Genomic DNA, 14,001 nt, shown 5'->3' on the forward strand with positions numbered 1-14,001 from the left:
TTGTGCACTTATGAACTTGTGAACTTGTGGCACATTTGGACTTTTGGTATGAACATGTGATATATGTGAACATGTGGTTCTTATTTATGATTCATGTGATATATTTGTGGTGTTTGAATATGATTTATATTTGTGTCGCAAATGGAATAATCAAAAAAAAATTCAGCTTCTGATTACTTTGCCTAGTGTCATGGGTCTGACACTAGGCAAAGGGGCCACACGTGGCACACCTAGGAACAGGCTTTGCCTAGTGTCAGGAAACTAACACTAGGCAAAGTAGACAGTTTGCCTAGTGTCGGAGGCCTGACACTAGGCAAAGCTTGGCATATTTGCCTAGTGTAGGCGGCCTGACACTAGGCAAAGCTTGACATATTTGCCTAGTGTCGGACGCCTGGCACTAGGCAAACCTTGTATACTTTGTCTAGTGTCGGAGGCCTGACACTAGGCAAAGCTTGGCATATTTGCCTAGTGTAGGCGGCCTGACACTAGGCAAAGCTTGACATATTTGCCTAGTGTCGGACGCCTAGCACTAGGCAAACCTTGCATACTTTGCCGAGTGTCAGATCTTCGACACTAGGCAAAACGTCCGTTATGATTTCCACCGTGACATTAGGCAAACACTTTGCCGAGTGTCCGAGGTTTGACACTCGGCAAAGTGCTATTTGCCTAGTCCGCCTCTGCCGACCCTTGTTTGCCTAGTGTGACACTAGACAAACTGTTTGCCTAATGTTTCTGAGCCTTTGCCTAGTGCCTACGGCATTAGGTAAATCGCGCGATTCCAGTAGTGTAGCCAGGCAAAGCGAGCACCAGCAAGGAATCCAAACATGCTCTATATATACGTTTATTAAAAAGGCTAAGATCCTGGGAATGGCGGCCATGGTCAAGTTGGCCTTACCTATCACCCATGCTCATCGGCATGGTTCTAACTCTAACTTTATTTGCTGGTTAAAAAAACTTTTGGTTAAACAGCCTTGCCTGACTGTTGAAAAGGGTAAATATCTTTCTTTCTTTTTTTTTCTCTTTAATTTCGCACTTATTTTACTTCTCTTTTATCTCCATCTTATCTTCTCCGCCGCACGCGTCCTTCTCCAGCGGTTTCACACGTAAAGTTAGAGCCTTTGATTGCCGCATATGACGCGTCTTTACTGTGGTTTCACACGCTTTGCTCTTGTATGTACACAGTATGATGGATCGCAAGGGTCGGTGTCATCTCATCACGCACGCAAAAGATCGGTGCAGTGCAGCGGTCCATCATATCGCCCCGTTCCCTTCGCTAGAAAAAGAAGTCAAAACACTGTCTCGACTGATTTGTTGTGAGAGAAAAATATTGTTCTGACAGAAAAAAAATAAGCCAAAGAAATTGGATTATAAGAGATGCTCTATCGTCCTGTCAGTCAATACTGTGCAAGTTGCGTTCTGTGACAAGCACGTAGCACTGACAGCCACCGTTTTATCCTTACCGCGCTGCAACGACTACAATCGAGGATTATTATTTATTAAAAAATCATTTATGAATTACAATGATTCTATTGTGTATGCCATTTTCTGTGAAGAATTTATATATTATATCGTTGAAGGGTCATATAAGTAACTAGAAAAACATTTCAAGTTAGCTACCTAATAGCTCCTAAGGGCTTGTTCGGATCCCAAGAGCTTTTTCAACTAGTTCTACATTTTTAGTCTATTTTTAGACCTTGGGAAAACAAACAGGTGTGCTAAAAGGGGAGAACTAATTCTTAGTCCCCAATAGTCTATTTGCCCCTCAAGGTGACATAAAGAGGACTAAAAGTGCTTTCACTCTCTTACTCTCCTCCCCCTTTCACCTTTTACTCACCTTTTAGCACCCGGATCCAAACAGCCATCTTGAGCTAAACTTTAGGGACTAAAGATCTAAACAAGCCCTAATTATTAGCATAATGCCGTTTTAGATTCACCTGCTATAAGTTAGTAGTAGGTGGTTGCATGGTTGGCACCTATTAACACCTATTAGCAGACCTGAACCTGCTAAACTAATAGTTCACAGCTCCCAAACTAATAGTTAGTTGATCTATTCAAAGGTTTGTTTGGATTCACTAGTAGTAATTTTAACTGCTAATTATTAGCATTAACAGATTCCAACAAACCCTTATATCAGTTTAGCTATAAAGAAAAGCCCAAACACTAAGAAAAGGTGAGCTCATGGGGCGAGGAACAAAAGACCTAAAGTTTGTAGATTATACCGAACTTGTAGAATAGAGAACAAAGGTGATAAACCCGTTGGTAACCTAGGTACAAATTTTTGGTAATTTTGAGGGTGCTCAAAAGAAAATTCTAAAATTCCATGCTAGCTAATACACGTGTATGACTGTAAATATATAACTCTAGGCTATTGTTTATGTTGCATAATCATCTACTCAATAGATGAGTAATCATAAATCATAGTAATATTTTGTTTACATCCAAAATTTTTGGAAAAATCATACTTCATGTTTAAGTCTATAATTTTTTTTTTTTACAAAACATTGATCTAAATTTGTGAAATTTGATAATTTTAGGGGTGACCGAGAAAATCCTAATCCCAAAATTGAAAAACCCTATATCCGTAACACCGAGCTAGGGCATCCAAGACTAGCACAAATGAAAACCACTATTTAACACCAAGCTAGGGCTGCCTCAAGGTTGCTTATCAAATACTCTCTCCATTCCAAAGTATAAGACGCTTTGGTTTTTCTAAATTCATAGCTCTTGCTATGCATTTAGATACATAGTAAAAACAATATACCTAGAAAAACTAAAACGCCTTATAATTTGAAATACAGGGAGTAGTATAGAAAAAGCACATGTCTGATGATAAAAATGAGCGAAGCATAAAAGAGTTCCAAAAAAATTAGAAACAAAATATATTAATATTTGATATCCTTTTTATAAATTCTAAAAGGATTGAATGGTCCAAAAGATTGTGAATTAGGCTTAAAAATTTAGGAAAAAGTCCATCTCGATCTACTTCCCTTAATTATCGTCGTAGTTCGATTTTTCTCCTCAAACTTCAAAACTAGACATCTTAGCCCCTGAACTCTCAAAACCTTTTAAATTGCCTCCCTATCCTAATTTAGAGTTGTTTTGAAGGCTATTTTATCCTAGTTTAGTTAAAAGATTTGGTAAATATTTGAAAATATTTTGATACCATAAAAAATGTCTCTAAGCTTGCTAAAGTTCTTAAAAAATTGGATATAGGGATGCACCAATTCCAAATAAAATATTCTAGCGCTCATGAAAATATGTCTAGATGCTTCAAAAAAGAGAATTAGCTCTAACAAAATGGAAAACTTTCCATAAAAAAGTTGAAAATTCCCAAAACATTCTAACTGATATGTATACATATATTGAAAACTTGTTGCAACAAAAAATCTAATACGCAACGAGCACAAATACATTTAGCATTAATAATGTACGTTGCATTCATGCTAGTTGCATCTCATATATTTTACCGTGCAAAGTTTTTAAACATTTTTATATTTTGACCCAAATGTTTTGAGAAATTTCTAGATTTTTCTAGAAAATTTTCCCATTTTATAGAGCTAAACCTAATTTTTCAAGTTTCTAAAGATACTTTCATGGGCTCTAAATATTTTATTTGGATTTTTTATCTCAATATATCTCTTGATTTTTTTTTCTACTTTTTAAAATCTTAGAGGAATTTTATATGGTTTCGAACCTTATCAAATATTTACCAGATTTTTAACTTAAAAAGGACAAAACTACCTTCAAAACTAGTCCAAATTAAGACAGAGAGGTAATAATTTGATCGGTTTTAAGAGTTCGAGAGGATACGATGTCTAGTTTTGAAATTCGAGGTGGAAAATTAGATTACAATAATAGTTTGCCGAAGTAGAATCTCAAAAATTTAGTATAAAGACCAATCTATATTTTTTTTTGAAATCGATGGTTAAATATACAAATGTTTAAAACGGAGGGGAATATATCTGTGGGCTCTCTTTTATTTGTTATTAGGTACAATACTATATATATGTCTTATGTCAGCGGTGGCTTGGCCCTGGCCGCTCCATTCATTAAATTCGTGCTGTGCAGGTTAGCTCAAACCGACCACCATGCTGCACAGTGCACTTATGTATGGACGTATGGTACTGAGCATATATAATTAGCTGTTGTATAGTGGTAGATCCAATGCCGCTGCTGCTCTCACCAGCTGGTCAAAGCAAGAGAATGACAAGGGGACATTGTGCTTTCCGTCTGATTCAATGGTCTACATACTGTCCAACAACCCTTGTACAGTCCACACACATTGCGCATCGCACTATCGCACAGCCAGCTTAACTAGATTTACAATATCCATATATCCTAATATACTTATTATGAAAATATATTTTTATTGTTAATTTAATAATATTTATTCTTCATTTAAGTATTAGTATCTTTTATTTATTTTTTTTGTTAAATTTTAAAAAATGACTTCAATTATACTCTATGTTCTAATTTATAGGTCATTTTGATATTTTTAGATATATCGTAATTTTTAATATATATCTATATATATATCACATATCTAGTGTATAATAAAATCTATGCGTACCTAAAAAAACTAAAGTAACATATAATTTGGAACAGATTTTGCGCCTGATCGCTGGGCTGGCTGGGGCTGGCTAGGCTGGTCAGCCCTCTCACATGAGTACTACTCACCTGAACCAGCCAGCAGTATTTCTCTCTCACATAAACGAACCAGCCAACCGAACAGGCTGTTTGGCCGGAGTGAGTAGTAGTAGAGGAGCAGCTGCCTATTAAAAGCCTCTCCTGCTGCTGCCAAAGCAGATGAACAGAACAAAAGTATTAATTAGTAGGATTTAGTTTGTTTAGGTCACCAAATTGACCACACATTAATAAATAACGGTGGTTGGGTTGCACATGCTCAGGAGAGAGAGCGACGAGATGTGTGGCCTCACAGATCTCTCCAGCTCGTTTCCATCCTCCATATAAAGAAGGCAGCAGGAGCTAGCTGAGGCTCCTAGCAGCAACCCTTCGCATAACACGCTCGTACACACGAGAAGTGGACAACAAGCATCCATCCTAGCTCTCTCTCCCTTCCCTTCCGTCTCTCTCAGCCTCGCTCTCTCTCTCTCCTGTAGCAGAGCTAGCCGAGGAAGAACAAGAACTCAACAAGTGAAGCAAAGGGCGGCATCATGATGCACCGGCTTGTCGCCGAAGCTAGGTACGTATATATCACTACATGGAGTTTCTGATGTTTAATTTTATCGTTTGGAATCTCATTTCATTTCACCATGACCATGAGGGCAGAAAATGTCTATTTGTTCTGGTCCAACTTTCCGGACCTTTTGCATGTTTTCTCCATTGATATTTGGGGGCTTTTTCAGGAGAAGAGCAGCCCCGGCGACGATGGCCGCCGGCGGTGCGGCGGGCGGCGAGCGGTGGATGTCGTCGTCGGCAGCCAGCAAAGTAAGGTAGGAGGAAACATCCAATCGGATGACTACTACTCTTGCTTAGTACCATCCTTTTCCATGCAGTTTGCAACTTTGCATTTGCATAGTGAGTGGAGCCGTGCATAGATGATGCAGAAACTTTGGCGTTATCCCTTGCATAATGACACCTCGCTCTGATCTCTCTCCAGTCCAGGGTGTTAGATTATCCTGTTCGCTTGATCGTTTACGTGGCTTATAAATCGGCTAATGCTATTTTGTTGTAAGAGAAAAATACTGTATCATGATTGATAAATATAGCTGATACGATCAAGCGAACAGAGTGCTAGATTAGATTAGATTAGATTAGATTAGACTAGATTAGATTTCAGGACTGCATCTGAAGGCAGGCGTTAATGCATGCAGCTGCTGCTGGCCGACTGCCACTGTTGTGCCATGTGATTGATCTCATCCTCTCTCTCACCAGTGGGCAGTGACAGAGAGCACAAAAAGGAGTACTCCTATACTACCGTAGCACTCGTACTCGTAGATGAGAGAGCGACAGACAGCGAGAGGAGAGGGTGTGTGGTGTGGGCCCGCGCGTACGTCTGCTTGTGAGTTGGAAGCACGACAGCTTCCAAAGAACAGTGCACTGCTGTTCCCAAAGGGCAAGGCCACCGTCAGGTCCTATTGCAAATGACGAGAATCTTCCCGTTAACCACGCGCCCGAGTTTCCTGGGTTTGTCTTTGTCAGCTAACCCCACCAATTGTTTACTCTCACAGTGTCTGTCTGAGCACAGTCATTGCAAGTTTCCATACTGAAATTTGCAACGATCTGTTCAAAAATAAAGAAAAACATGCATTCAAGATTTCCTATTTTTTCCATGTATTTTTATTTATTTTCTGCAGTTTATGTATTATATAGTTAGAAATAATTTAAATCTACTACCTTACCCTTATATAGGCTGTTTGACTTTCTACAAAGTGTTTTTACTACCAAAAAGTAGAACACTGACTAAACGGGTACAACCTGAAGTTACTTTTTTTTTATACACAACTGCTTTTGCGTAATACAATTTTCACGGCACATTTCGTGCTTTTGAGTTTTAGTTTCCAGCCTTTTCCAAGTGGATGTAAATACAGAGACGTTCTACAGTTGTTTTAATGAAGATTAAGAGAGGGATAGCTTTCATAGTTGCTTCAACCAAATGGTAGATTAAGAGAGGGATAGCTTTCATAGTTGCTTCAACCAAATGGTTTATAGTTTTTTTCATAGCTCATAGGTGAACCAAACAGATTTTTTACCGAAACACCTAATGATTTTCTTAGCTTTTGTTACCAGTTCAAATCTCATCGCTCACCAGAATTTTGTCATTCTCCTTTAAGTTTTTAGCCAGTGCTACAAGTTTCAACGTCTAATTATATAATGACACCGTACTAGTAAATTATAAATCCCGCATATTGAATTCACAATCAATTCTGCCACCAAACACTTGATTTTCAACAGGCTAGAAGGGAAGATTGCGCTAATCACCGGAGGCGCGAGTGGGCTCGGCAAGGCGGCGGCCCAGGAGTTCATCCAGGAGGGCGCGCAGGCCGTGATCCTCGCCGACATCAACTCCAAGCTGGGCCTCGAGACGGCTGACGAGCTGGGCCCAAACGCCCACTTCGTGCACTGCGACGTCGCCGCCGAGGACAGCGTCGCCGCGGCCGTGGACGCCGCCGTGGCGCGGCACGGCCGGCTTGACGTCATGCTCAACAGCGCCGGCGTCGTGGGCCCGCTGTCCCCCGGCACGTCGCAGATCGCCAGCCTCGACTTCGCGCAGTTCGACGCCGTCATGTCCGTCAACGTGCGTGGGACGCTGGCGGGGATCAAGCACGCCGCGCGCGTCATGCTGCAGACGCCGGCGCCGGCCGCCGCGGGCGACGGTGCCGGCGGAGGGTCCATCCTCTGCATGGCCAGCATCAGCGGCATTCTCGGCGGGCTGGGCACGTACCCATACTCGGTGTCCAAGTTCGCCATCGCCGGGATCGTCAAGGCCGCGGCGGCCGAGCTCTCGCGCCACGGCGTCCGCGTCAACTGCATCTCGCCGTACGCGGTGCCCACACCGATGGTGGTGGAACAGTTCTCGGCGATGCTGGGCGAAGCTGCCGACGAGGCGCAGGTGGCGGCCATCATCAGGGGGCTCGGGGACCTCAAGGGCGCCACCTGCGAGGCGGAGGACATTGCCAGGGCCGCCGTGTACCTTGCCTCCGACGACGCCAAGTACGTGTCTGGGCACAACCTTGTGGTTGACGGCGGATTCACGAGTTACAAGCACATGAACCTGCCCTTCCCTACCAAACCACAGGAGTGACTTGCCAGTTGCCACAGCTTGTGATTGAGGTGTTGCGTGCTTTGATTCTGGGGGATATTTAATTTTTTACCATCATAACGGATGGCGCCTTCTCAAATAGCAGCTTTAAGATCGGCGCTACGTTTTTAGCAGCAGAGAGAGAAAAATGATACACATTTACCATTTTTGCTTGCGTGGCACGCCAGCTCCGCTGTCCAGCTTGGATCCGAGTCAGCATCCTCAGGTAAAATGACCGCCCCAGCCCCTGGCGTCTCTATTCCCCCCCCCCCTCTCCCTCCCCCATCACTGACACGCGGGATCCACAAGTCAGATTCTCCTTCAACCTTCGACCATCACCACACAACCAGGGAAGGGGATGAGCTCGGCCACGCCGCGGTGCACGGTGCTGCCGTCCACGGCGACGCGCAGTGCTCGCCGCTGCTTGTCGTCTTTGCCGCGGCCGTAGACACGGAGAGCCCCGCGCCCTCGACGGCGTGGTGCGCCTCGAAGTCGAGCCTCGTCGGCGTCGTCCCCGCAGTATGTGGTGCCGGCGCTCGGGGTCCACCACTAACCCGTCGAGGGCACGGCAGGGGCCATAGAGATGCTGCGCTCCAACCGGATGCTCGACACCGCCGCCATTGCCAGCCGTGCGCCGCCGACCTATGCGGCCTCGACGTCCTCGCGCAATGGGCTCTAGGTCCTGGAACGTCACGCGTTTCCTGCTCCTCTCCAGGCCGTCGTCGCCCACCGCGCTGTCTGAGGACGCCGACGCCCAAGACCAGCATGGTGGTCGCGCACCGGGGCGGCTCCATGATCTCGGCGATCCGTACGTCGTGATTTGCTCTTGAGCCAGGTCATATACGCTCGGCCATTTTGTGCGCTCGGCCACGGCTTAGGCTCGTCGTGCAACGAAGGCGCTGCAGTCTCGGATCTGGCGCCCCGCCCTTCCCTGGCTCCGGCGGGCGTGACCCAGGCTCCGCCGCCCTTCCCCGGCTCCGGCGGGCGTGCTGGTGCCGGTGGCCGCGAGGATGACCGGCTGCGTGGATGGCAGCACGGCGCACCGCGGCGTGGCCGAGCTCATCCCCTTCCTTGGCTGTGTGGTGATGGTTGAAGGTTGAAGGAGAATCTGACTTGTGGGGCCCATGTGTCAGTGATCGGGGGGAGGGAGAGGGGGGAGAGTAGAGACGTCAGGGGCAGGGGCGGTCATTTTAACTGAGGATGCTGACTTGGATCCAAGCTGGACAGTGGAGCTGGCGTGCCACGCGAGCAAAAGTGGTAAATGTGTATCGTTTTTCTCTCTCTGCTGCTAAAAACGTAGCGCCAAACCTAAAGCTGCTATTTGAGGAGGCGCCATCCGTTACGATGGTAAAAAGTTAAATATCTCTCATTTTGGTAGTGTTTTTCTTTTGTACAAAACTGCACCTAACCGCGAGGAAGGAGAGAATGCGTGAGTTGTTGTGATCTTGGTTTACAAGGGTTGTGAGTGACTTTTTAGCCCATGCAATGATCCAAACCTAGTGCATGGATTCAGTAGAAAAGAATGTGGCTTCGCAGTTACTGCTTTCTTTCTGTGGAGAAGTTGTGGGTTGTGAAACATCAAAGGTATAGATATTCTGGTTTAGAAAAAAATCCAAATTACTACCTCCAAGTATCGCTTATGTCCATAAAACCCATAAACTATTGGTTCAGTTTACTCCCCTTAACTATTTGGGTCAGTCCAATTATCACATAACAAAATTTATATTTTTATTCTCTATGTACAAACTGAATTTCAGTTTCTAAATTTATGGGGTGACAGTGAATATTATATTATTTTTTAAAACTACATTATGCATTTTATATCATTATGTTTAATAGAATTTTCTATTCTTGTGTTAATTTTTTATCATATGTCATAACATATCAAAGTAATGATAAAATTTTATGGAAATATTTTTTTAAAACATAAATTATGGTGCTAGCTATCTCCTCATAAAGTTTGAAACTAGAAAACAACTTGAATGTGGAAAAACAAACAAGACGAATCTTGTTGAGGTGTAAATTGGACCAACTAAAATAATTGAGAAGAGTAAAACGAACTAAACAGTAGTTTAGGGGGGTTATCTGGACATAGAACATAGCTGAGGGTAGTATTTGAGACTTTTTCATTCTGGTTTCAGTAAAAAAGACCAGATAATCTTTAGGGGTGTAATTTGCAAAAAAATAGAGGAACCTTTAGGCTAGGGTCTTTGGTTCAAGGTGTGGAGTAGTCGGTCATCTTTTTGCTTCTTACCTTTTTTTTTTGGTTTGGTTTATAGGAACTTTCATGTCTTCGCCTATGAGGTGGAGAGGATGAATAGGGTTACTAAAATATTGAACACAGTTTAGCATCAGGAATCCTATATTATTTCCAAATCACCCTAATTGTTTTTATACTTTCTTTATCTCTTGTACATTTGCATTGAGAACCCTGTCCTACTCATTATTGTTTTCGCACATCCTTTAACATTCAGATTGGTCGATCCATACGCGTGCGTATATTTCGATGTGACTAAGTTGATTTTTCTGAGTACGGAAAGATCGAGAGTTAAGACACAGAGTTGTTGGAGAATAGTTTTTTCTAATTTTGCTAAAAAAACATGATTAGGAGTGGATTTCGGAAAACTCTTGAAGATGCACTTAGAAATGAATGATCATGCAATAAGAATCACACCGATCGCGTTGTGCTCAATCGATATGAAATAATCCTAGTCCATCTTCACACTACCCCAGATCTGGACATCACTGCTGGTTCAAAAACCCACTTCACTATCGGATTTTGAACCGACAGTGGCATACCGGCAGTGATGGGGGGTTGACATCACTGTCGGTCCTTAAAAACTGACACTGATCTACAGGAAACAGTATCGGTTCCTGGCTCCACCCGGCAGTGTCCAGTTGAACAACACTGCCGGTTTGTAGTGCCAACCAACAGTGACGGTTGCTTCAAGAGTGTCGGTTCTTGGCTCAAGCCAGCAGTGTTGAGCAAGCCTACACTGTCGGTTCATGGATCAAACCGGCAGTGTTGTAGTAAATATCAGTGTCGGTTCATGGATCAAACCGGCAGTGTTCTCGTAACTATCAGTGTCGGTTCATGGTTCAAGCCGGCAGTGTTGAGCAAGCCAACGCTATCGGTTCATGGATGAAACCGGTAGTGTTGTAGTAAATATCAGTGTCGGTTCATGGATCAAACCGGCAGTGTTCTCATAACTATCAGTGTCGGTTCATGGTTCAAGCCGGCAGTGTTGAGCAAGCCAACACTGTCAGTTTCCTTCTAACCGGCAGTGATGGTTACGACAACACTGCCGATTTGTTGCTAACCGGTAGTGGTGACCCGTTCGTATTTTATTGTTTTATAATTTATTTTAATTTATATTTTTTATGGAATCGTGTTTCGCTTTATATATGCTACGTAGACAACAGGTCCATCAATATGAAACATTACAAATGTTATGATTACAATTCAAATGTTCTTATCCACATCTCGATCCCTCAAAATAAAAAAGAAATTTTCTTGGACTTCACACATGCTTCTCGGACTTCCTACAATAATCTGGCGAGCCGCTCTGGGCCATACTAGTCCTTGTACTTCACGGATTGTGCAATGGAAAATACTCCATCTTTTTCAAATACCTTGGCTAAGATGAATTTTGTCAGCTCCGATTGTAGTGCGACGATCTCCATGTCTAGCAGTATTTCGTGCTTAAATTTCTTGCGCTGTCATTCAAAAAAGATGATATCCAAAGAGCAACAGTAAATCATTTTGTTGAATTATTAATAGACATAAATGAAATGGAGATTATACACACCAACTTATCGGCTTCTTCTGATTTCCCGCTGATGTAGCGAAGCATTACCCACATTACATAAAACCCGCATTCATTGTTTCCCGTCGGCTGTGATAGGTGCTTCCCCTCCATTTCGACAACCTTGAATGGGACCGGCGTCCCACCGATATGTCTTCTTCGGACACTAAGCATTAAAAGGAGAAACATTAGAAAGCAGTATGTGTGATTAGAAAATAATAGTTATTAGGATCGCTTACTAATTCAGCACTGCCACCGGTGCATCCAGATGATGAAATTGTTTTTTCTTTGAGTCCCACACCTCGAGTAGATTTTTGGCAAGATTAACACAAATGAAGATGAAATGGTTGCTGCAATCACAGAATCCTAATTATCAAATAATCTTAACAAAAAAAGAAGCATAAAATTAAAAGCCGAGAACACATACTCGCAGTTGTAGGCTAGAAGTATGTGGATTTTCTTCTTCATCATGAATTCGTCGAAAACAACAATCAATCTCTGTTTTAGGTCTTCCACGTCACATCCATAGAGGCCTAGACATGTCCTCTCAATGACTCGCATGGGGTCCAAGAAGCCTATGTAATCCCATTTGCTTTTTAGAATGCAAAATTTTGCTATACACCTACATAAAATCATGGGAAGTGCTCAAAAGTTAACAATTTGTGTCTCGAGCGAGTAGTTAATTGTAATATCATGCGTGTAGGGTACTTGCATAGTCCACAGCGTCAACATTTGAACATCGAGAGAGTGTTTCTGGTATAGCTAGAACAAGCACTCCCACTCGACATCGAACTTCTCTTCTTCAGGATATTGGAAAACATGTGGCGAACGGATAATAACCTCAAAACCAAAGTCGTCCATCTCTGTTGCTTGAGCCATGTAATATTCATGTAATTGGCGCATATACGTTGTCAGATTTTTATACTCATGATCAGGAACCAAAAGATTGCCCTTTTCATACTTCATTGCCGGTGTTCCCGTCCCTTGTACATCATAATAGATGTTCGCGGCCTCTTCCATGGTTAAATCAGGGTTGTCTTCGACTAACTTCATAATGTTCCTTAAATCTTTATTGTGTATTTCTTCGTCTCTTGTTGTAGCATATTTATTCTATGTTTGCCTTTTGAATTCGGACTTCAACAAAAATGGAGGCAGTGAGGCACATAGATTGAAGAAACTAACACAATCTTCCTTCGAGATGTGTGCTGTAAATTTGTCTTTCATCAAGGTGGTAACGCTGCCACTAAATGGCCTTTTTTTTATGTTGGTCCACTTTGGGAGCATTAGCGACCGAATCCAAGGACCTTTTCTGTGACTGCGAGGATGTCCTTGATCTTGTTTTGGGCTGAGGTGGAGGAGGAGGATGACGACGAGAATTCTGTTTTCCCGGCGCTGATGAAGATGGAGGAGGAGGAGGAGTCTCTTTTCTCGGGGCTGATGAAGATAGAGTCGGACGAAGAGGAATAGAAGGAGACCTCTGTCTTCTCAGGGGTGATGGCTCCGGATGAGGAGGGGGTGATCTCTGTTGGGAGATGGTGAGTGATCATCGCGGGTGGGCAAAGACTCGCAGTCATCCTCATCATCAGAGGACAATTGATGGTCAAGCTTAATGAAGCGCTTGCGCTAGGTGACTTGAGAGCCCTTGTTTTGACCAAGTTTCGGCCTGTCTTCCGCTATGAGGTACTCAATGGTTATCTTGTTATACTTCTTATCAAGTATTCTGTCAATGGTGATGCGAGCATACCCTAGTGGAATTGGGCGGCCATTAATTGTCCCGTCTCCCATAGGCCAGGCCTGGCCAAGCGCCACCTTGTCCTTTGTCCATTCCTGATGGATGTACAACCTGACATTGACGGGTTCAGTGATGTCGTCCACCGGATGAGGCACATTCGCCTCTTCTTCATCGAGCGGGGTTGATCCGTAGCTGTTGCGACCCCTAAACTATGGGCTAAAGGCACTAGAAGTAGGGTTTTGTGGTACTACTGACCCCTTGGACAGCAAAATTTGCTCGACTCGCGCTTCAACGGTCACCTCAATCCGTGCTTCCATTATGTCTTCCATCTCTTTTAGTCTCCTTAAATACTCTACCTCATGTTCCACTCTACCCCTCGAGCGGCTTCGGTAAGTGTTATTTTCTTGGGGGAATGCTAGTTTCCAAGGAACAACACCGGTTCCTCTAGTGCGACTAGGGTGCTCCTTGGTTCCGAGTGCTTGGGTGAGCACGTCTTTCTCCCTATTAGAAGTGTGAGTCCCTTGCCTCACCTCCTCAGTTACCTAGGAGATCCTCTAGATGAGTTCGCTCATGGGTTGATTTGAGGAGCTAAAGCTCCCATCCTCGGCGTGCCTTACATTTCTCCCCATACAGTATAATACCGATCTAGGCTCCCAATCAGTGATCTCAACCTGAACGCCTTCCTCAGCAAGGCAATCCAT

General features: G+C 43.5%; 1 protein-coding gene across 1 annotated transcript; it reads left to right on the forward strand.

Moving 5' to 3' along the window:
- Nucleotides 1-4,976: 4,976 nt before the first annotated feature.
- Nucleotides 4,977-7,886, forward strand: LOC136482325 (zerumbone synthase-like). The gene is made up of 3 exons (XM_066479536.1): nucleotides 4,977-5,203; nucleotides 5,367-5,453; nucleotides 6,916-7,886. Exons 1-3 carry the CDS (start codon nucleotides 5,175-5,177, stop codon nucleotides 7,763-7,765), a joined length of 966 nt encoding a protein of 321 aa, XP_066335633.1. The 5' UTR covers nucleotides 4,977-5,174; the 3' UTR covers nucleotides 7,766-7,886.
- Nucleotides 7,887-14,001: the final 6,115 nt, after the last annotated feature.

The sequence above is a fragment of the Miscanthus floridulus genome, chromosome 9 (genome assembly GCF_019320115.1).
Source record: "Miscanthus floridulus cultivar M001 chromosome 9, ASM1932011v1, whole genome shotgun sequence".
Classification (NCBI taxonomy): Eukaryota; Viridiplantae; Streptophyta; class Magnoliopsida; order Poales; family Poaceae; genus Miscanthus; species Miscanthus floridulus.

Coding starts and splice junctions, on each gene's coding strand:
- LOC136482325 (XM_066479536.1), top strand. CDS start 5,175: ATGATGCACCGGCTTGTCGCCGAAGCTAG. Junction 5,204..5,366: donor CGGCTTGTCGCCGAAGCTAG/GTACGTATATAT, acceptor GGGCTTTTTCAG/GAGAAGAGCAGCCCCGGCGA. Junction 5,454..6,915: donor TCGGCAGCCAGCAAAGTAAG/GTAGGAGGAAAC, acceptor GATTTTCAACAG/GCTAGAAGGGAAGATTGCGC.